The following is a 23,163-nucleotide window of genomic DNA, read 5'->3' on the forward strand; positions in this document are numbered from 1 at the left end:
TATTCTTATAAATTTTTTTTTAAAATCTCATTATGGCCCTAATATACTCCATTGCTTAATTTCAGCTTCATTCGCGTAATACTATGACAGTATTCTTCTAATTTAAAAAAAAAATTTTTTTTAGTCTGGCCATATTTTTTTTTGTCATATTATTTAGACTTAATTATCATATTACAGAATTTGTTTTTCTCAGTATTGTCCTAATTCTATAGAAATTTTTATCCTAAGGAATTGTTTTTTTGTAATTAATTCAGTTCACACACTGATTTATTTCTGTTAATTTTCTGACCATTACGGCTGTCAGCTGATGAAAACTCCAAGTTCATTTGTTTTTGTTTATTTTTAAGGAATTAGAAAACCAATATTCTGGGGCGAGGTAAACTGCACTGGATTATGGATTATGCATGTAAAATAGCTGCCCGTTTATCATCACAAACCATCATTATAAACCGGACTGGGCAGCAGACGGTCACTGAAATCTTCCACAGGACAAGCAACGGAAAAAGAAATGATTCAACTTGTTTTTTAAAAATTAGCTGACTTGTTACAAGTAACCAAATTAAGTTTAAAATATATACAGTTTATTAAGTCGTCATGTTAAATGTGAATAAAATAAGCTCTACAGACTTAATTTGATCACAAATAGCAAATTAACTTTTTTTTTTCTAAAGTTGGAGCTCCATTCTCTTTTTTCAATGTATTCACAGAGTGCTATGTTCAGGTTTAAAGTGCAAAGTAAAGTTGAGTGGAAGAAAGAAGTGTAGTAGATACAGGCGCACAAGCAATAACAAGTCTTCAGAGGATTGAGAAGCAAACTCAGTTTAAATTCACAAAACATTTCACTTCATCAACCCTCCGATGCTGTTCAGCAGGTCTGGATGAATTTTGTTTTTAACTGATATGAAATCACATTTTCTTTAATTTTATAGACAGACAAAGATATTGTGTTTAGAAAGTTGACATATAGACATGAATAGAAACTTTTTTTTACTGACTGGTTTAACTGCGCAGGCTTTTATTTTGACAGCACCAACCGGATGCGCCCTCGCCCCACTCTGACCGCCTTGACTGCTGAAAGGTGGTGCAAGACGAGAGAGAAAGGCTCCTCACTGCAGATGACGCTACGGCATTGATTTATTTATTTATATGGCTTATTTATTTTAGGTATGTGGCTTTAGGAGGATTTATTTATTTCATTCGGATCATTTTTGCGCCTTTCTGTAATATTTTCTGCTGAAAATCTGCAATATTCGTGCGATTTGGTTGTAAAATATCTCCTTCTGACCTCCAGCAGCGCTTTGACGTCCATCGGTGTGTCTGTCTGACTCCCTTCCCCTCCTCTTCCTCTTCCTCCCTCCATACCCGGCTTCTCCTCCAGGAATGGTTGTAAGTTGAGGATCAAGCTTCCTCCTATTGTTCCTCCCAATCAGACCATCCAGCGCCCAGGTACCCACAATCCCCTCATCTTCCTCCGATCAGGTCCTGATGTTTTAAATGTTTTATTCCCTCTCTAAAAGAAGACAAACTAACTTCAGATCGTTAGCTGCAGCGCAAAAGGAGAAATATTCAAACTGGTTCAACATAGTTTTTTTTTTTTTTTTTTTTTGTCCTAATGATGGCGCAATATAAACACCAAAACAAACACAGACCAAATTTATACGGTTGTTTATTTGTGTTATTTCAGTTTTATTGATATTCTTCACAGAAATAATCACCAATATATTGATATAATTTCAGTACAACTGATTAAATGAGCCCAGGAAACAATTTTTTCTCCATTAAGATATTTTTTGTGCGTTTTAAGAAATGCTTACACTGTAAAATCTGTCATGTTACTTCAACTTTGAATATCTTTCTTGAAAAAAGTTGTCTTAAAATCCAAGGTTGGGTTAAAAATCATTATTTTTTCAGCTGTAAAGTTTTCATTCTTGTTCAAATCTCTGTTGGTTTGATTAGTGAAGATTTGATTATTGGTTTAGTTGTCAAAACATGATCATTTATTTAATCTGAATTATAAAGTTGTATAAACCTTTCATTTTTTTGACATAGATTTTTATATAACTCGAGCTGTTTTATTTACAGCAAAATACACGGACTAGGCATAACATTATGCCTAAATTGTGAGTACAGCCTGCTTGCATTTAATATTTGAGGGTTTTTCTGCGCAAAATTCACATAAAAGTTGCAGATTGTTTTTATACAGGTTATCTAATATTTTCTAAATAAAATGCATTTGCAATACGTTTGACCATTAGACTGAGATGGGTTCTATTTAAAGTTATATTTTTGTGATATTTTAACTGATTTGAAAAAACAATTACTTTACTTTGTACCACTTTGGTTTGTAAGCTACAAAGTTTCCTGGTTTGCTTCCTGGTTCTTGACCTGTTTTTCCTTTTCTTTGTTCTTCAATCTGTCTTTTTTAAACTCCTCTTCTCCGACTAACTGAATGAAGATGTTTGGACATTTCCACCATTTTGCTTTAAAGTTATTTTTTGGTGTAAAATGGAGTCATCTGCAGTTCAGACTTGCTCATTTTTACGAATAGAAAGTTTCACGTTTTCGTTCTACAAAGTCCTAAAATTAAACTAATAAGAGAGAACACACTTCAGGAGAAAAACATGCATGAATTTGATTTAGTTTAATGTTTTAATCATGGAGTTAAACAGAGAGAAACAGATGTGTGCATTAAAGAAAAGTTTTCATTTCGCATTGTTTTACACAAAAATACACGACCACAGCATCAATCCATCTGATAAATACACACACTCCTAAAAACACACTGAATTGTTCATATAAATCCATATATTTCCTCTCTCTATTTATATATATGCAAAAACTGTATATTTTATACTTTATTACAGAGACAGAACCAACATGAATCATTAGAGAAATCTAAATCGTCATTTAAATAAAAGCACTGGCCTTTTCCTAGATGTAAGAAAAAGTAAATTAAAAGTAGAAACTAAGTGAAAAACGAAGTTAATGCAGCATTTTTATCCAAAGCAAGGCAATCTTTAAATAATTAAATGGTCCCTAAAAACCTCTCATTCATCCAAACTAAACTTATTCAGCATTTTTGGCAACTTCTGGTTTGTAAGACAATAAAATTTAGTGACATATAAATCAGAAGAGCATAAGTAAGCAATTTATTTACATAGTTTTTAAAATATATATATATATATATACCTGAAACTACCAAACCTCTTAGAATCCAATTTGAATATTTAAGAAAAAAACTTTGTGTTTGAAAAAAGATAGCTGAACAGGTTAAAAAATCAGAATACTATTTGATATTTGAGGACTGAAACTGATGAATGTTGAAACGTAATATTTCTATAACTATCTTTAAAAGGTCACACTTTGTGCCCTTGGCCCACAGCTGGAGCAGTTTACTGTGTTTTCTACTTTTACTAGCAACATCTTTCTAAAATATAAAACTTTTGCTGCCAAACTTCTGACGTTATAAAGTTACTATTATTATTGCCTCCTCTGAAAAAACACGGTGAAAAATCCACTTTTTGTGGCTAAAACTGGCATTAAATATTCAGAAAATAATAAATATTTGCTATGTTTGCTGGCGACTGGCATTTACTCTCATATTTATGCAAAATTTGGAAAAACATGTTGATGCAAAACATGTTTTATGATCTGAAACATAACTAAACAAACGACCTGGAGGGATTGCTGCGTGTTCGGTGTTGCATGTCAGCTCAACGCGGCGCCCTGCGTGTGTCGGCTGCTGCAGCGAGTCGTGAGTCAGACCAGCCCCAAGGTTTCTTCACCGCCACATTTACATTTGGTACCTGCTTCAGCCCACAGCAGCACAGACAAAAGGACTGAAACCAGATTAGTTCACATCGCACTGCTTCGTCCCAAAGCACAAATGAAACACACTGTAGTGTTTGAGGAACTGGATTTGCAGTGTAGAAATAAAAAAGCAGCAGCAGACAGGGAAGACAAATCCCACGGCGTCTTTACATACAAATATAAATTTTCAAAATATGCAGCCACAGCTGTCTGGTTCAGTTTCAGATGCAAATATCTACAAAGTACATTTCCACGAACCTGCACGGAAGTGCAGCCTCTGCTGGCGTGGACTCAAAAGTTTACAGAACCAACTGTTTCTTTCTAAATGAAGAAACAGTTGAGGACCAGGAGCGATTTATCTGCAGTTCTTAGTAACAGAGTGACTCAGTTCAGTTGACGTTGCAGAGTTTGAGTCCTGGTGTGAGCAGCAGATTTCGGGGTCATCATTTCAAATCCAGTTTAAGAAATATTTAACGATTATTTCAGTAATCGATTAATCGATTACTGAAATAATCGTTAATTGAAGGAAAGAGACTCAAAAAAGAGACTATTTGATGAAAGAACAACACATTCAGTGATTAAACCAAAGCTTTACAAAAATACATACATTTTGCACTCAAGATAAAATCTCTGAATGTAAATATGTTCTACCCAAAACTCCTCAATTAACGTAGTTTTAGCTTCACCCAATTCAAACGCTCCTATTAAGCACCTTTTTCTGACCAATTATTAATCTGTCCATCCAACAAATAATCAATAGATCATCTCTACACTCTATAAAAGCTAAATCAAGCCGAAACAGCTGAGCTTTTCACATGTTACAAGTGTTTTTTTAGCTGCAGATGCATCATTTGCTACAAATAATCAAGTGTTCACTAAAGGAATGCTGTGTTATTGCACTTTAGGCAATACAATGTTAATTTTAATACTTTAATGTATTTCGAACGTTGTATAAAAAAAACTTTGATGGAAAATCTGCAGCATGTGCCAACTTTTTTTTATCTGATTAATTGATTATTCATCAGAATGAGCGATAGATTAATCAATTGTTAGAAGTAAAGAGTGTGTTATCTGAGAAAATTAACTGAACCTCTGAGATTGAAAAAGCAAATCTGGGGTTTGCTGTGTTTTTTCTCTTTAGATTTTGGCAAACTAGACAGAAATAAAACTCTTTGTTTTGATTTTATCATGTGTAAAACTTTCTCAAAGACCATACTGCATTTATACCTTCCTTACAACAAGTTTTGAAATCTCTTAAATGGATCCTGATGAGTCGTTTTTCTTGCTTTCTGCAGGCGTCTGTGGTCGCTGACCAAGACTACACTCCCCTCAAACGGAGGACAAATGAAGAAGTATTGAGCTCAAAACAGAACAGGAACAAAATCATGCAAAAGGCCTGACACAGAAGCTGATCGATGCATCATCATTCTTTTCTTAAGTTGATTCATTCTCTGAGAGCTGCAGCTTTACTCATTTATTACCAGCCAACAGACACAGACGTATTTCTTGGAAAATGTGTGAAATATTTAAAGTATCTTGATCTTTCATGGGATCAGTAATACCAGGAAAGAGCTTTTTCTGCTCTGTTCAGTGGCGGTTCTCACATAAACGGGGTCATGGGCGACCCGTTCTCTCTGCAGCCCCCCAAGAGGGAATTTAGCAAACTTTATTCCTGTTTACATTTGTGATGGTGGAGCAGAAACATGTTTTTTTTCTGGCATTACTATAACTGAATATGTAAGTGGAAAATAATACTGCTGAATTAAAAATGATTTTTAGTTTAAGGTTGTTATTATTGACATCCCTGGTAAAAATGAGTAGAAAATGATCTTATTGTTGGGAATAACAATAAGTAACTCCACGCTATAAAGACCTAATAGGGTTTGATGCAAAACAACTTTAAGTGATAAGCTCCCATTTCTTCTGAATCGTAACTTTAGGTTAGTTTTGTCTAATTTAAAGTTAACTGGGGTGTTTGCACTAGAAAGTGGACCAAAAATACTTGGTGAGACTTTTTGTTTTTGCAATGCGAAACGTTGGTTGCGTCTTACTTTCTTCAGCCAGTTGGAATATCTCTTGTTGTAATAAAACAAGCAGCTGTTCCGTGATGCTACTGGTTGCCGAAGTCACTCAGGATCCACTCGTTGACCTCCAGCAGCTCAGAGAGAGACATGTCTTTAGAGGCGGCTGGTGCTGGTGCTGGTGCTGGTGCTGGTGCGTTAAAGCTGATCTGACAGTGATTCAGAGGGCTGGGCACGGTGAGCAGGGACAGCAGAGACTCAGGAGCTGGAGAAACCTGGTGATCGTAACCGTCGATGGAGGCTAGAGGAGCAGCAGGGGGAGAGGTCACTAAGGTCGCAGCACTGCTTCCACCGAACCTGCAGGGAGGAAACTGAGGCAGATTCCTGGGAGTACTTTGCTTCGGTAAATCTGAGGAGGAATGCACTGCGGGTGCAGCTGCAAAGGAGGAACTGAGGGTTCTTAAAAATGAATCGTCTGTAAAGGAACTGCTTTGAGATGCTGAGGCGGTTGTGTTAGCTTCGTTGGTCAGTAGCTGAGCTGCTGTGGAGGGAACGAAGCTGGGAGGCGGTTCACAAAACAAAGAATGAGGAGCTGGATGTGTGGAGAAAGAGGCAGAATAGGTAGAAGTCGACGAGGACGATGTGACGAGGAGTTTAGCCGACGAGGCTGCTGCTGCTGCTGGAGAGGAAGATGAAGACGGGAGGCGAGTCTTTTCAGGATCACTGAAGGCTTTTAAACCAGCTCTGGTGTTTAAGGAGGAAGAGCCCTGCAGAGGAGCGGAGCTGGTTTTGAGATCTGCCGGGGACGGAGCGGCGTCCTTTAGGCGGCAGTGAGGTTTGTGGCGTTCCAGCGCCGTCTCATAGAGGCGGAGGTCTTTCTTCAGCTTTGCAATTTCCTTCTGCAGAGCCGAATTTGACTGCTCAATACTCTGCAGCTCCTAAAGAAACAAGAGGCAAGAAGATGAGTGATGGGATTTCTTTATTAAAGGTTTCAGAGTATGCTTCCTTAAACAGGTTAGGATAGGTCTATGGTCTATACAAAACAAGTTTATTTCATTTTTTTAACCAAAATTATTCTTAGGTAATGAGATTTTAGTCTGCTCAGTTCTGCCTTTCATAATGAGATGTTTTAGGGCCTTTGTCACTTTAAATCCAGAGAAGCTGCTGCTGGACACGCCCCCCAACTCACAATTTATACTCACAAACAACCGTACATCTTTGAAAAGCATTAGTAGAGCCTTCTGCACAACCTACAAAAATGCAGCAAGTGGTTTCTGAACACTAAGTCAACTCGGGATAGGCATTTATCGTATCGTTTATCATTTATCGGGTTAAATTACTTCAATTACTGATTAAAAAAACTGTCCATATTGTCAGGATTGTTCTGTTGCTTTTTTCCCCCCATTTTCTCCAATGTTTAATAACAGTATTAATAAATATCAATAAATTTGAAAATATGATCGTGCACGACCAGCCAGAATGCAGCCAGCGGTTTCTGGATGGTAAGTAAACAAAACACCTGTCTTCTCCAGCAGCCATTCCACAACGCACACAGCTGTAAAACCAAACGTGGCGGAACTCAGCTTGGGTTGCTAGGTGACGGGTTAGAGCTCAGTTTTGGTTGCTAGGTAACCTGCTTCACTGGGGTTTCTGATTTGAGACGTTACATTCCAGAGGAAACAGAACCATAAAACATTAACTTATTACCAAAAACTAACTAGGTGTTTTTTTAAGTGTTTGGTCTGTTTCTAGAAGCAGTTGAGACCCGAATTAAAATATAAAAACGCACAAAATGTGAAGGTCCCTTTTATTAAAGCCCTCATCGGCCATAAAAATCCCACAGTAACACAAAACATCCCACCCACATACGATAACGCCAGGCCTGACGGCTGCTGTAATTAGATAGCAGAGACTCTGAGGCTTTGAGAGAGCTGCAGCAGAAAGCATGAAAGTCACCGAGAGGATGATGCCCGGTTCACACCACAGTCCCCAAGGAGAAATGAAATATGGCCGTTAATAGACAGCTCAGTGAGCTCAGCATGAAACGAGTGAGTGGATGATCAAACAAGGACGGCGATCCCCTGCTGATCAGTGCTGAACTCAAGAGTTTAATTAGAAAATAAGCTGCTGTTATAAAGGACATAACTGCAGCTATAAAGTTTGTCAGTGACATAACAGAAGCAGCTCTTCCTGTCTGTGTTTTCAAGGCCTGTGATGTTGTCTTAAGTGAAGGTCTTAGTAAATAAGCAGAATGATTTGCATCCTGTAGCTAGATCTAAGGTAATTAGGTCCATAAAGGGGTTCCACAAGGCTTAGTTTGTGACCCATTGTTATTTTCTTTCTGTATACAATTGGTTGGTGCAAAGTTTCCCCCAGAAAACTTGCTAAGCCTGATGGTTGGGTGCTAGGGCAGCCATTCATCCAGCGTCCCATTGTGTTTTTGAGCTTAAAAAATGTGTAAAGTTTACAGGAAATTTGAAAATATCACTTGATAATTTTGTGTTATTGAAAGATTGGAAGATTAATACCTGAACACCAACTATAAAGTCTTAAAAAATGCAAACATTTTAAAATGACTTAAATAAATAAGCAATGCTTAGCCTGGTGGGGGCACAAGTAAAGCCTGGTGGCCCGCCAGGCTTATCATACACTGGGGGAACCCCTGGGTTGTTAACAGAAACAGGATTTCACTTAACATGTTAAAGATGAATTCCTGCAGGTTAAGCCAAGCATCAGAATGGGGTACAAACGTTGATTTAAGTGACTATACTACAAGTGACTTTGATTGTTGGTATCAGACGGGCTGGTCCGAGTATTTAAGAAACTCCTGACCACAGCCATGTGTAAAACACATGTGTAAATTATCACTTAGAATTTATCATGAAAAATTTAATTACGGGAAGCTAAATGTGCTAAATGTTTACAAAATTAGCAAAATAAAAAGTTAGCTCTGCTACTAGCGCATTAGCAGATTAGCAGAAGCGTGTGTGTATGTAAAGGAAGTGTGAGTAGAGTCATCCTTACGTGCTCGCCCTGTCAGAATGTGTTCAGGTACTAAGCAGTCATTTCCTTCTTTCTTATTATCCTTTTGACGTGGAAACAATGAAACTTTTCTTCAATACACAGTTTCTACAGGGAGCCACGTATTAAACCCTAAAGGATTTGCAGCAAATCTGCGATAGAATGATGATTGCTGCATTTGAACTGTGTTGCTGCAACGTTAGCAAAGTCTCTCTTATAAAAAAATATGTTATTAAGCTTCCTATTTCTATAAGCAACTTAAACCTCAAACTTTGTACTTGGACATTGCTTAAAATAACAAAGCATCCCTCAAATAAAGCCACACTAAGGATCTTCTTTCGCTCCAGATAGTGTAGTTGGGCCCTGAATCGCTGACACAACTCTGTGCTTTTGACTTTTTTTTTTTTTTTTAATCAAGCAGCTTGCGGTCGGCATGCTTCTTCAAAATGTGGTTAAACGACACACTGAAAGCAGAAGTGAAAGAGATGAAAGACAGAAAACAAAAGTCAGGACTTACTACACATGACAGAGACACACCCATTCATAAAACCCGAGCGATTACATTAAAGCTCATCCGACCGGCTCCAACAGACGCAACGCCCCGGGCATTCACACAGGTCAAGAAACTGTTTAGGTGTTATAGGTTTCACTTTCTCTTTGACGGACAGATGCTTGTCTGAAACACACGACAGGCTTATAAACATGATTTAAACTTTGGCCATGTTATCTCTCTTAAATAAATCAAATTATTGACTTTACCATAGAAAATGTTATTCTTTTGGCCTATTTCTCTTGGAACCTTGAATTCACCTTTAACTTTGTATCAATTTACTGTGCAAAAATCTTGAGTCATGACTCATTTGTCATGATCTGTTTAACGTTTTTCGTATCTGTTCAGTCCAGCACTTTACCAGTTTTAAGGGAGTGTTTTTTGTTTGCTTGTTTTTTGGCATTTATTAGACTCCTTAGCTTAAAACTAGTGTCCAATAAAAAAAAAAAAAAAAGCAAAAAGATTTCTGACTTTAACCTTAGAATTCTGAAATTAAAGTTAAAATTCTGAAATAAATCAGAATTCTAAAAATTCAGATTTTTTTTTTTTTAAGAGTCAGAATTCCAAAATTAAAACCAGAATTCTAAAGTGGGACATTTTTTTGAGGGGGCAAAAAAATTCCAAAAATAAAGTCAGAATTTGAGGAAAAAAATTGAATTCTGAGAAAAAAGTTAGAATTCTGACTTTAATCTCAGAATTCCAAAATTACAGTCAGAAATCTGAGATCTAACATTAAATTCTTGTCTGTTTTCAGTGACTCGTCTCTGGACAGTAATGTGGAGTTTTTTTGTCTACCTTTTGCCGGCTGCAGTTCTGGTAGTGGCAGCATTGTTCTAAGCTATTTGCTGGGTTTTCCCCTCGTCTTTGAGATTACAGCTTTCAAGCTGCCATTTAACGTGGCATCACTTACTGAATTTCTGTGACGTATTTTGGTCAAAGTGAAACACAAACACAGAACAGTATTCCCCTCCACACCGTCTTTAGAGCGGATTTCTTTGCAGTTTACAACAGGTTAAGTGCAATTTATTTTAAATATAGTCAGTTTAACAGAAATATGTTAAGTTAATTTCAATTTAATTTATTATGATTTCATTTAATGTATTTTAGTTCAGTTCAAATCAGTTCAGCTTCATTTAACATCTTTTTCAGAGATCCTTTGATAGATAATTTGAAAAAAATGTTCAGTTGCATATGGTGGTGCAGATATTTATGCCATTTATTGTATTTTTGTCAGTCAGAGGGACATAGAACAAAAGAATGAAATAAAAAAAATAATGGCAATCTTTCGTAATTTAATATATTTAGACCCAAAGAGCCACTTATGGCTCCGGAGTTCCAGATTTCAGACCCCTGAGATGAAAACTGTGATCTTATCTCAGTACAGCTGAAGATAAAATTTAATTTTTAATTCATTATTGACATAAAACTATCAAGGTAACGCATACAATTTATCCAAGGGACCAATAAGTCAAATTCTAATTCCAGTTCTATAGGTGCACAGGCCCCTGGTGGTCCCCATCTAGGACTGCCCATGTCCCCAAACAGAAGGCGTTTATAAACAAATATTTTATGGTTAACCATTGCTAAAAGACACTTTTTAGTTTATTTTGTCTGCTTTCCAGGAGTTTGTGCCCATTAACAGGTTGTGTCCAACTGGGTGTTTGGGAAATCATTAATCAATGATCTAAGCTGGATAGCCTGTTAATATTTTTTTTAATCAACCTTTAAAGTCTGATATGATAAATGTTTGCCAGAAAATTTACATTTTTAAAAATTTTAAAGTTTTTTTTTCTTTCAACAAAAAAGAGCATTGAGCAGGTTTTCCCCATTATTTTGCATCATATCTGATGTACTCAGCTTTTGTGCTCATGTATTTATTCTAAACATATATATCTGGGGAGGGGGGTTAAGTATGTTTTTGCATTTTTTAAGACGGACGTGTGAAATACACCTGGAAAAATATTTTTCTTGAAATAGCAATCTAATCTAAAGGTTACAGAAATAATTGAATAAAAATGTTTGGTTTTATAAGATTAACGATTAAAGCCTGATAATACAAGAATCCAAAAATTCTGATTTGTAAAGCAATTAATTATTTGCATTCTTTTAAGCATGTTTTGGTTTCTTTGCATCATATCTGATACATTAGGCTTTTGTGGTCAGGTGACTATTCTAAACAGATATCAGGGTTATTTTTACTTTAAGTTTTTTTATTTTTATGAGGAATGTGTAAAATATACCCACATCTGCAGCTATTTCAGCTATTACTTGAAATAGCTGACTTTTATAATTTAGAAAGCACTAACACAAAGGGGCACAGGCCACAGAAATACTTGTATCAAAAATAAAGTAAGGTTAACAATTTAAAACAAGAGAAAAAGCCAGAAAATTCAGATTTTTAATAAATCAAAATACTAAATCAAATACTTTATATAGTTTTTTGAGTGCCTTGAGATTACATGTTATGAAATGAACTGAATTGATTTAAATTGTATAAAATGTGTAGAACATATTTACTTAATTTTTTAATGAAAGAAATAACTTAAGACATTAAAAAGGAGCTGGTGATTCATGTGTCTGAGCTCCAGGTATTTTTCATAATGGTTGGCTTAAAGTCAGAATAAACTGTTGGAGAGGAGTTCAGATTTAGCTCTGAGGGGGAAACGAATCAGTAGAGGAAGAAGAGAAAGGATTGTCTGTGTGTGGATGGGTGGTGCGGGTAGAGAGAAGGGGGCGGGCCAGAGTGGAGGAGAGGCCAAAGGGAAAGTCTTTCTCTTAAAGCCGAGCATTTACAAGAAACGGCTACAAGCCTGCAGCCCGATTGCACAAGATACACAAACATAAGCTCCCTGATTGTCACACTGTCTGAGGCTGTGTGGGTCAGTGTGACTAGGAAGGCGGCTGACTGCCGGAGGTTGAAAAATGCAGGAAGCATGAAGAGAAACAGGCAGAAGTTTCCTCCGGTTTTCAGGGAGGGATTGTTTCGCACCTCGTGCAGCTCATCAGCTCTCTCCGTTTGTTTACGCCGGCTTTTCCTCGCCGCGTCTCGGTTCTTTTCTCGCCTTTTTGTCACTCTGGGTCGAGGCTTGTTCCCCTCTCCTTCTCTGTCCTGCAAAACCAAAAGCAAAAGGTTTAATTGCCACCCTGCGGAGTTAATGACACACTCCAAAAGATTGGGTTTACTCTATGTTCACTCTGACTTCACGTGCCTCCTGGTTGTGGGATTGCAGCTATAAAAAGATAAGATATAAAGATTTAAAAGCTAATCTATACTGAGGCAGCTTGTGATCCCTAAAACTGAAACAGAAAATCAATAAAACCATAAGCAGCCCTGGACATGTGAAGTTAAAACTGATAATCTTGAGATAGAAAGAAAGTAGAGCAAATTTCAGATTTTTTTTAAGTAAAAGAAAAATGTCAGGGTCTAATTTCCAGAAACCCATATTAATGATGAAACCAGGAATCCTTTTAGTAATAAAATGTGCTTTCTGATACTATTACCAATCCATTGTATTGTCCAAAAGTTACTGAAGAACATGCTTCATTTTCAGGTTCAGTTTTCATTCACATACTTGAATAAATTCACCAAATTCCCCGTTTCTTCCTATTCCCATTCACTTGATCATGTATGTCTGGAAACATTTAGTGTTTTGATTCTGTTTCCAAGTTAAACATTAGTTTTTCTTGAAGTCCAGAGAGCAGAAAGAAGCATTAGGTAAGGCCTTCATGAGACAGCATGATGTGTCACATTGATTTTCTTTTTTCTTGAAATAAGAGGGAAGTGGGCATATTTTACGGTACATTCATTAGTAATTTACTCTTAAGTTTCATGAGTTTGAAAACTTCCTGCAGGCGTCCCTGCAAACGACTGCATGGCTGCTGTCTTGTGGATTCAGAGTGAAGATAAGGATTAGAAATGGCAGTAAATATTCCCATTTCAAAGCGAAGGTGGAAGTACACAGAACGTAATCCCTTATGCTATTCACTTCCAAGAAAAATATGAAACTCGGATGGCTTATTTGAACTAACAGAGCCAGTTTAATTTATAACTACAAAAAAAAAAATCTAGAAAAAAAAAAGAATACTTCCATTATAACAATTCCACCTTAGCAAAATATATCATACATCTAGCTAACATTTACAAATGTAGTAAAATAAATATGCTGACAAATGTCTTGTCTCCGTGGTTCGGTTCGCTATTTTATGTTATGAGACGTTTCAACAGCCAGTTGGACTCTCACTGAGCACGCAGGGCTAAACCCAAACGGCTAACATGGCGTCTTAGTGCTAGCACGACTAGTGCTAATAGTATTACGCATGTCGCACTAGTAGTACGCGACATGCAACAAGCAAGCATATCCCTATCTTGTTGCAAGCAATAACGTTTTTTTTTTTGTTTGTTTTTTGGCTCTAGTGTCCTTTATTTGATAGTTACTTGACAAGACAAGAGGGTAATGAGAGAAGGGGGAAGACATGCAGCAAAGGTTGCCAAGGCCGGGAATCGAACCTGCGACAGCTGTGTCAAGGACTAAGGCCTCCATAGGTGGGCCGCGCTTAACCAATCCCTGCGCCACCACAGCACAACCCAGCAAAAACGTGTTTATGTCCGCCAATCGACATAAAAACGTCGACACATATATATGTGTTGTGTGACGCCATTAAATAAATAAATAAATAAATAAATAAATAAATAAATAAATAAATAAATAAATAAATAAATGGTTGTGTGGTGCCACTCGTATTTCTAAATACCGTTTCGCATCGGTTCAATACGGGACGCAACATTTGACAGCCAAATACGGGACGATTCCGTATTTTATGGGATGGGTGGCAACAAAATTTCACATAATGGATGCATGTCCAAATGTGGAACCCATATGGATTTTTTTCTATGTTATAAAATTTAAACAGATAATATATTAATATCCACTTAAAACGTAGGGTGACCAGTTAATTGTCTCTTAGTGCCCATTCAATCTGAGCATATGGGGCCTAAATAGACTTGATTGGGTACCAACTACACCCAATTAAAAATCTATAAAATTGGTTAAAATATGGGCACCATATGGGATATGTCTATTTCTGCTAACCATTACTACAAACAATAATTTGTGCAACAAATACTGCACAGTAATTGTTATACAGTTCAAATATGACACGATTAGATAATAATGAAATGTTAAATTTAATTAGGTTAAATTAAATATTAACCTAATTTTATATATATATATATATATATATATATATATATATATATATATATATATATATATATGTATATACACTGCTCAAAAAAATAAAGGGAACACTTAAACAACACAATATAACTCCAAGTAAATCAAACTTCTGTTAAATCAAACTGTCCACTTAGGAAGCAACACTGATTGACCCGACGAGGGTCCCTGTTGTCAATCAGTGTTGCTTCCTAAGTGGACAGTTTGATTTAACAGAAGTTTGATTTACTTGGAGTTATATTGTGTTGTTTAAGTGTTCCCTTTATTTTTTTTGAGCAGTGTATATATATATATATAAAGGTGATGAGGGCTTACCAGAGCAGAGGTGCTGCTGCTGCACTCCTCCGCTGACAGGGAGCCACAGGGGCTGCTAAGCTCACACCCGGTATCCATAAACAGCAGGGGCATGTTTCTCCTCCAACAGGACCGACGTTCACCCTGTCCGGATCAGCACACATCCAGCCTAGCAGGGTGAGTCAGGCCGACCCTCCTGGGCTGCAGGTAGCTCGGTGAGCTGCTGATGCTGTGTGAGGACTGAGCTGCTCAGTCAGCTGCTCCCAGCAGTTTTGAGTGCAGGCGGTTTGACTCCCGGCAGATGATGATGATGATGATGCATCATGATGCAGCAGCTTCTTTCAGTTTCTCTTTATTTTAAACGGCCCCGTTAATGCTAAGGCTGTAGTAGGCTACCTTCACTTGCTGTTTATTAGTTTCACTTAGCCGACATGTAAACAAAAGACGCTCCAGTGTTCCGCAAAGACGGCGCCAAACAGACTCAGACTCGCGATGATTTCCGGACAGTTACACATTTCCTGAGAGAAATCTGCTTCCAGGTGTAAACATTTGCGGCAACCAGACATCTGTAACCGCTGTTTCCCACAGCCCGTGAAGGGCTCCGCTTTCTTCCAAGCGGAAGCTTTGACCATATTAGGAGAGAGGTGGTCGCACTTCCCCCACGTGCAGGAAATTTCTGGACTCAATTTTGCCGGGAAACGAACAGAACCCACCCCCTCAGAAAACAGACTGTTGCTGTTACTGGACCTGCGTGGAAAAGGACTTCCTACGAATCAGTTAATGACTCCAGCTTGTAGCCAGAAGCTGAACATCGTCCTGAGTCAGAGGTTTCTTTACAAAGCTGCTCTGTTTCTGCTCCTCTGCAGAGTTAGATTGTACAGTAGTCCAAAGAGAACGTTCTGTTCAGTTCAAAGGAAAGTATTCCTTTGCAGTCATTTCACACAGGGATACATATAATTATCACAAATTGCGTATCGGCAGACAGGCTCATTACCAAACATAACTGTTAGTGGTATAGAATTTAAAACGTGTGTAAAGAAATTTAAGTATAAAATGCATTAAATATATACAAATGAGAACAAGTATCTAAATAGAAACATGTGACTCTACAAAATATTTAATTCTGCTGCTTCTGGACTGATATTTGTCAGGGTGTAAAATTTGTCAGAGGTGAAAATGTACGAAAACTGGCACTAACCTGCCAGGGTTTGCTCACTTCTGCATGAGTGAGCAAACCCTTAAAGGGGCAGTGTAACAAGCTTTCCAGCCACATAGTGTCATTTTACAGCATAATGAATTAACTACACTGCTCAAAAAAATAAAGGGAACACTTAAACCACACAATATAACTCCAAGTAAATCAAACTTCTGTTAAATCAAACTGTCCACTTAGGAAGCAACACTGATTGACAACGGGGACCCTCGTCGGGTCAATCAGTGTTGCTTCCTAAGTGGACAGTTTGATTTAACAGAAGTTTGATTTACTTGGAGTTATATTGTACTGTTTAAGTGTTCCCTTTATTTTTTTGAGCAGTATATTTCACCTTCAGTTGCTGTAAAAATGCTGTATATATCAAACATGACTTAAAAGAAAAATTTACTTCCTGATTTAACACCTTGAATTTGGGCCCCTGTCTCTTTAAAAACTCTGCCTTCAGGAAGTCATCACAACATTAACCCTTTACCAATGTTTTCATCAGCTTTGGACTGAGAAGTAGCTCAGCAGATGTGCAGTTCCTCCAGGTGTTTGCTAATTGCTGCTGCCTAGTCTGAAGGAGCAGAGTGTGGGAGTCGGAGGGCTGGGCACCCCCCCCCCCGAAGTTTTTACTACTTTGACTCAGCTCAGAAACATAAAAACTGCAGCCCTGAGGAGGAGCTGCGTCTGGAAGGCGGGGCTAGGTCCACCCAGGCATTTTGCTAGGTGAATGGTTACCATGGAAATTAAAGGATTTCTCATACATGCATGAAAGAATCAAAGCAACACTCCAGCTATGTTTTAGTCCATTTTACATAACACTCCCCTTTAAACTTGTCCACCTTCAGTGACTTCTTCCTGCTGTTTCACTTTTCTCACTCATGTTCTGACTTGTTTCATTCATCTTCTCTCCAGGGTATGCTAGAACCTCTCCAGGGTTTTTCCACTTCCACAGAAACTCCCTACTGTTTAAACCAACCTCACACAATGTACCACTCTCTCTTCTTGTTAAATATGTCCTTCTTAAACATGTGTCCATTTTTTCCATCAGTCTAGATTAGATTATTTGGAAATTTGCTGTTTGCTACATTTGGGATTCCTGACCTTTATGACCCAGCCATCCTTGTGACCTCATTCTGATAAAAGCTGAACTTTTGATCTTGTATAGCTTTCTTTGGAAAACATTTTAATTGACAAAAAATTTTGATGACAAACTGCATTGATGTGTTTTTTTAATATAGATTTTTACTATAGATAGTCTGCACTTCAGGTTTTGCTTCTCTATAATCATTGGTTTCATATCTTCTGTTTTATTTGATGGTGTTTTTAATTTTAAAGTCTTTCTTAGCATCATATATTTTAACACTGCAGTCTCTTCTCAGTTTTAGAACATATGAGGTGATTTCTAAGATTATCTTAGGAGAAGCACCTTATTTGGAGCAAGAAAGGTTTCTTGGAGTAACTGCACTTTCAAACACCTCATACTGTTTTGGTTTTTACTCTTTAGTTTTTCTTTTACAAAGTCTGCTGTAGGTACAGAAACTGTTTGAACACTCTGGACAGGTTGCCAGTCAGTTACACACTATATACTTAAATTTCTGCTTGAACTTTTTTCCTATTTTGTCACTGCAGAGTGAAAGGTATTTAATTAGGGATTTATGTGGTAGACTAAAACAAATCACTGAACAATTTGGAGTTAAAAGAAAATTATACAGTACTGTTATTTTTGTGTTTTACAAAGAAAATATGAGAATTGTGGCTTTTGTTTGTAGTCAGCCAGTCTTAGTCACTACTTTGTTGAGTCATCTTTTACTACAGTTACATCTCACGTAAAGTGTTTCCCTTTAAGTCAAGCTCTGTCAGACTGGAGGAAAGACATACATGAACATGAACTTTTGCCACAGATTCACACTTATTTGGGTCTAAACTTTGACTGGGCCATTTCTACACATGAATGAGGATCAAATTTTCTAGACATGGTATGTAGAATAATAATGCAAATCCAACTTTGACCACTTGGTGGCGACAAAACCCCACCTGACAGATAAAGTAATTACACAAATTCAGTGGGTAAATGAAACAAAAATACCTTAAATCTTATTGAGTATCAAAGACATTTATTAAAAGAGATTTTATTTTTTGCTTTTAAAAAAATCTACAAAAAACTAATGAACGTATCCACAAAAGTACATTATTCAAACAGTCCCAAATTATTTTAAGGTTGTAATAGTTACATTTGGTTTATTTAACACAGTAAGAGGTAAAAAACAAAACAAAGACAATAACAAATCACATATTGCAGTAGAAGGTTCAGAGAAATTATGTAAATTCTCCACTGAGATAATAAAAGTGGTATCAATCTATCAATGTCATACCATCATCTACTGTGCGCAAAACAAATAAGAAACATTAACAACATACAGTTTACATATTGATTTATACTAATAAACAGAAACAAGTGTTTGATTAGATGCTCTTTATTTATGTATTTGTTTTATGTATTTATTTTATTTATTTCAGCCAAGTGAAAAAACATATTCCCTAGTTAAACATCCCATAATAGAAAATTTATGAAAAATCAAAACCTGTTTTATAAAAACAGATTTCAAAGTTAAACACATCTTGAGAAAATATTTATTGCGAATTGGCGCTATATAAATAGACTAAATTGAATGAACAGACCATGTTTAAAATGCATATAGAATGTCTTCACATCTGTGGTTACAGCACTAGGCCTTCTTGGGTTCATACTTTCCATAGATACAGTTGAAAGTTTCTGACATTTGATCATTTAAATATTTTAACAGAAGTCATAGTTTGCAGAGAGGTTTCAAAAAATTTAATGGAAACAGAACTTAAAGTAAAAAAAAAAAATAATAATAATAATAATAATAATAATATATATATATATATATATGTGTGTGTGTGTGTGTGTGTGTAAATGCTCATTTTAGTTCTATTACGTCACATAGCTACCCGTCCCAACATGGCGGAATCGTTGACGTATTGCGGCAGCAATTTTTAACCGTTTTCAGTACAGTTTCGCCCAGCTAACCATTGGCCAATCAACAAGCTTCAAGGACACGTAACAACCAATCGGACCTTTGTTAGAAGCAAAAGAACCAATCAAAGGCTATGAGGGGCAGGCCCAATACTCCCGGATGCGTCATGGATTCCAATGCGGCTTCTGAAAGCTAACATGTTTAGCCATTAACCAACGGTTACTGTCTTTGTAATGCGAAAATATTTATTTTGGAGACTTTTTACGCTTCAAGATGGGTTTGCTGACGATATTAAAGAAGATGAAGCAGAAGGAGCGGGAGATGAGGCTGCTGATGCTGTATCCTTTCCCTTAACGGTTAGCTAAAAACAAAGTAGCATGCAGAACAATATGCCAAAAGTAGAAACATGTGAGTATAAAAGAACAGTTGTTTCCTGCAGCACTTCTGTTTAACACTGCATATTTTTCTGTTTTCTTATCACAATATATTACACTTAAAAAGTGGATAAATATATACAAAGTAGATAGATGAGGATGTCTAAGTGAGTTTAACTGTAGCATCATATCTAAAGGTAATTCAAAGTGCTTTAGTGAGAGCTGAAGGAATAAATGTAAAGAAATTTACATTAAGAATATTTAAATAATTTTAAAATCCAAATTTCACTTTAAAATACTAAAACGATTTATGCATAGTTAAGACATGATCAAATGAATCGGTGACTCGATGTCAGTGAGAAATAATCTCATTATTATTGCCCACTGTAATCAATAGAAAAGATGGTTTGAACTTCATCCTTCTCACTGTTACACATCAAATCAAATTTAAAAAGTTAGAGAAAAGATCCTTCCAGTTGCTCAGTATCCAAAACCAGAGGGAATAACTGTCCAAACATGCAAGGCCTCAACCAAAAGAAGAAACAAATCAACTAATGCAGTAGACCTAATCTAACATCCTGCCATTCAAGTGGTGCCATTCAAGATTACAGCCCTAATTTTGAGGGTTTTCTCAAAATTAGCTGGTTTAAATTTGACTTTTTTTTTAGTATTTGCTATAGAAAATGACAAAAAATAAATAAATCTAACGTTGCAAATAGTGGTGTTTATCTGGATCTGTGTAGAGTTTCTTTAACTTTGCTCCCTGCAGAGGTCTGGATAACGCAGGGAAGACGACCATCCTGAAGAAGTTCAACGGGGAAGACGTCAGCACCATCTCTCCAACGCTGGGCTTCAACATCAAAACTCTGGAGCACAGAGGGTCAGTAACTCTCAATCCTGGTTTGATTTTCATTTTTAAGACATGAGAAAATCACGTTTGACAGGAAAAACCTTTAGCGTTATTTAACCTGGGTGTTGGGAGGGAGGGTTGGAAGTAATCGTCTGTGAAAGAGTGCCGAATTTCCACCTTGATTCCACTCTGATGTTTTTGCCAGGTTTAAGCTGAATATCTGGGATGTTGGAGGTCAGAAGTCCCTGCGCTCCTACTGGAGGAACTACTTTGAGAGCACGGACGGGCTAGTGTGGGTGGTGGACAGCGCTGACCGACTCCGACTGGAGGACTGCAGGCAGGAACTGAGCGCGCTGCTGCTGGAGGAGGTTCGCCTTGCTTCCAATTCTGGTTAAAGTCATGAACATAGAAACTATAGCCATGAAATGTAGTGTTTCAAGATTCCGTTTGGTTTGTTTTCTTGGTAATTATCAAGAAATACAAGTAAGTAGGTGAGAGTTTTACACAAATGAGTCACATCTCAGTTGATTGAAGAAGAATGATGCTGTGCGACATGAATACAGGATGTTGGCAAAACAAATCTTCCACTCTGGAAGGAAATAATTAGTGAGGTAGAGCTGAAATGATAAATCGATTATTGAGATAATGGTCAACTAATTTAGCAATCAATTAACTGTTAATAGAAGTACAATGACTCTAAAACAGGCCTTTTGCTGAAGGAACAGACAGAGAGCTACAATTAAACCAAAAAACGTATTTTATGTTTAAGATAAAATAAAAAAATGTAAAATATGTTCTACTCAGAATTTGTGACAATTTTAGCTTTTTGGTTCAAATTTTGGTAAAAAATCTCTTAAACACATTTTGCTGATTATTAATCAGTAATCCTAAAATAGTCAGCAATACGCAACTGTCAATAGATCAACTAGGAACTGCTGAGCTTTTCAGATGTTAGAACATTTTTAGTTGCAGATATATCCTTTACCACAAATGATCAAGTGTTCAGTAAAGGAATGAATAATTGAATAATGTATTTCTAATTATTGTATAAACATTACTTAAGGTTAAGTAAAAAATTTGCAGAATGTATCAAATTTTTGCTAATTTTTTTTAATCCAATCAGAATAATCGAGTAGTTAGTTCCAGCTCCATTTGCAGAGTCCAGATGATTTATTTCCATCATCTTTTTTCTTGTTGCAGAGATTAGCAGGTGCAACGCTGCTGGTGTTTGCCAACAAACAGGATTTACCAGGAGCGCTGACCAAAGAGGCGATTCGAGAGGTAAAATAAAACAAGTCCTGACTTTTCTAAACAGCCTTATTTCATGTTTGGTTGTTTTTTTTTAATGCAGGCGTTGGCTCTGGATGACATCAAAACTCATCACTGGTGCATCATCGGCTGCAGCGCAGTGACAGGAGAGAACCTGCTGGCCGGAGTGGACTGGCTGTTGGACGATATCGCTGCAAGGATCTTCACTGCAGAATGAAACGCTGGTTCTGTTCGAATTAGAAACCTGGACTTTTGTTTTGCTTTTCTACTTTGTGTTGTAAAAGACGTTTTTTCTTTATTAAATGCTTGTCTCTATGATCCAGGTTCTGGTTCTTTACCCTATTCCTTCCAAAACATGTTTATGGTACAGCACCATTTATGGATCAGAAGCATGAAGCCCAAAACTAGCCAGTGGTTCTGGTCCACCTCAAACTCCCAGTGGGCCTAAATTTGGCAGTTCCAATTACTGTGTGCCGATCCATTTAAGGGCTCAGGATCAAGATGGAGACAAAGCTTTCCACCATCAGGTCTGCTTTTACGTTCCTGATGGTATTCATGTTCATTAATGGCTAATATTTTAGCAAAACTGCTTAAAAGCCAGTATTAAATCCAGCAGCAAAATTTAAGTCCCCAAGTATGAATGTGCTCTGAAAGTTCCAGACTTATTTAACCTGTTAGTTTAAACCCATTGTGCAACCTGCTTGGTTAAAAACAAACAGTTAAAAATGTGACTGATTTTAGTCAGAGTGCAAACAGGACAACATGTTAGTTATGAATAATTTTATTAAATCAACTGTTCTGGGAATTAAAAATACAGAAATTCAAGTTTGAATTGGTACAAATTTTCTAGGAAGAGAAACAAATCAGATTAATCTTAAGTGTTTAATTCCTTAAAAGTTTGAGTTCAAAATGTATTTTCCATCTGCAACAACTCTAAATATACAAACATGAAATTCTAATGACATTAATTTTCATTTCAGTTTTAATGCACAAAGAAAAAAAAAAAAAAAAAAACACAGCAAGTTTGTCAGATTCAGCTTCAATCCTCCTGCAGCAGAAAAAATAAGATTTGATAAGATAAACAGCCAGATGGTGTTTTATAAACATTTAAGGAGCTAGTAAACACAAAAATCAGAAAAATACCAATCAGTCATAAATTCTCAGACTGGGGCGGTAACAGGAAATCATCACGATGCAAGCCGTTCTAAAAACATGAAACTCAAAGCAGCTCCGATACTCACCAGCAAACCTCAAGCCAAGACGTCAGGCTGTCAGGAAAAAAGAGGCAGAGTCAACATTTATTTAATAGATATGTACCAGTATAGATGTGCAACCCATGTGAGAATCAGTTTGAGCCTGGGATGTGATCAGCTTTCGTTTTCAGTCAGACTCTCAGCCGTCCATCAGAACTCAGCAGGTCACCGTACACCTGGGAGGCCCAGGGTTCTAAGTGCCAATACTGAGCCAACAGGAGCTGGCTGAGAACGGGGGGTGTCATGCCAAACCCCCGTGACTGGAGCTGACAAGTCATCACTTTTACAAT

The 23,163-nt window shown here is 37.0% G+C and overlaps 2 protein-coding genes, 2 long non-coding RNA genes and 1 other non-coding gene across 5 annotated transcripts; 2 read left to right on the plus strand and 3 right to left on the minus strand.

Annotated features, from left to right (window-relative positions):
* Positions 1 to 281: 281 nt before the first annotated feature.
* Positions 282 to 5,594, plus strand: LOC103480755 (uncharacterized). Its single transcript, XR_536168.3, has 3 exons — positions 282 to 1,164; positions 1,292 to 1,446; positions 5,106 to 5,594. It is a non-coding gene; the product is annotated as an uncharacterized LOC103480755 (long non-coding RNA).
* On the minus strand, positions 2,627 to 16,742 carry batf2 (basic leucine zipper ATF-like transcription factor 2). Its single transcript, XM_008435919.3, has 3 exons — positions 14,952 to 16,742; positions 12,392 to 12,511; positions 2,627 to 6,769 (listed from the first exon to the last, which is right to left on the minus strand). Exons 1-3 carry the CDS (start codon positions 15,042 to 15,044, stop codon positions 5,921 to 5,923), a joined length of 1,062 nt encoding a protein of 353 aa, XP_008434141.1. The 5' UTR covers positions 15,045 to 16,742; the 3' UTR covers positions 2,627 to 5,920.
* Positions 16,743 to 19,201: 2,459 nt separating this feature from the next.
* On the plus strand, positions 19,202 to 21,938 carry arl2 (ADP-ribosylation factor-like 2). The gene is made up of 5 exons (XM_008435920.3): positions 19,202 to 19,465; positions 20,271 to 20,381; positions 20,557 to 20,719; positions 21,552 to 21,632; positions 21,703 to 21,938. Exons 1-5 carry the CDS (start codon positions 19,401 to 19,403, stop codon positions 21,835 to 21,837), a joined length of 555 nt encoding a protein of 184 aa, XP_008434142.1. The 5' UTR covers positions 19,202 to 19,400; the 3' UTR covers positions 21,838 to 21,938.
* Positions 21,939 to 22,385: 447 nt separating this feature from the next.
* Positions 22,386 to 23,159, minus strand: LOC145548667 (uncharacterized). The gene is made up of 2 exons (XR_014084671.1): positions 22,862 to 23,159; positions 22,386 to 22,668 (listed from the first exon to the last, which is right to left on the minus strand). It is a non-coding gene; the product is annotated as an uncharacterized LOC145548667 (long non-coding RNA).
* On the minus strand, positions 22,746 to 22,818 carry LOC145548986 (small nucleolar RNA SNORD31). Its single transcript, XR_014084930.1, has one exon. It is a non-coding gene; the product is annotated as a small nucleolar RNA SNORD31 (small nucleolar RNA).
* Positions 23,160 to 23,163: the final 4 nt, after the last annotated feature.

This window comes from Poecilia reticulata, chromosome 18 (genome assembly GCF_904066995.2).
Source record: "Poecilia reticulata chromosome 18, P_reticulata-male-v2, whole genome shotgun sequence".
In the NCBI taxonomy this organism is placed as follows: domain Eukaryota; kingdom Metazoa; phylum Chordata; class Actinopteri; order Cyprinodontiformes; family Poeciliidae; genus Poecilia; species Poecilia reticulata.

Coding starts and splice junctions, on each gene's coding strand:
- batf2 (XM_008435919.3), bottom strand. CDS start 15,044: ATGCCCCTGCTGTTTATGGATACCGGGTGTGAGCTTAGCAGCCCCTGT. Junction 12,512..14,951: donor GCAGCAGCACCTCTGCTCTG/GTAAGCCCTCAT, acceptor TTGGTTTTGCAG/GACAGAGAAGGAGAGGGGAA. Junction 6,770..12,391: donor GAGCTGATGAGCTGCACGAG/GTGCGAAACAAT, acceptor TTGTTTCTTTAG/GAGCTGCAGAGTATTGAGCA.
- arl2 (XM_008435920.3), top strand. CDS start 19,401: ATGGGTTTGCTGACGATATTAAAGAAGATGAAGCAGAAGGAGCGGGAG. Junction 20,382..20,556: donor AAAACTCTGGAGCACAGAGG/GTCAGTAACTCT, acceptor TGTTTTTGCCAG/GTTTAAGCTGAATATCTGGG. Junction 21,633..21,702: donor CCAAAGAGGCGATTCGAGAG/GTAAAATAAAAC, acceptor TTTTTAATGCAG/GCGTTGGCTCTGGATGACAT.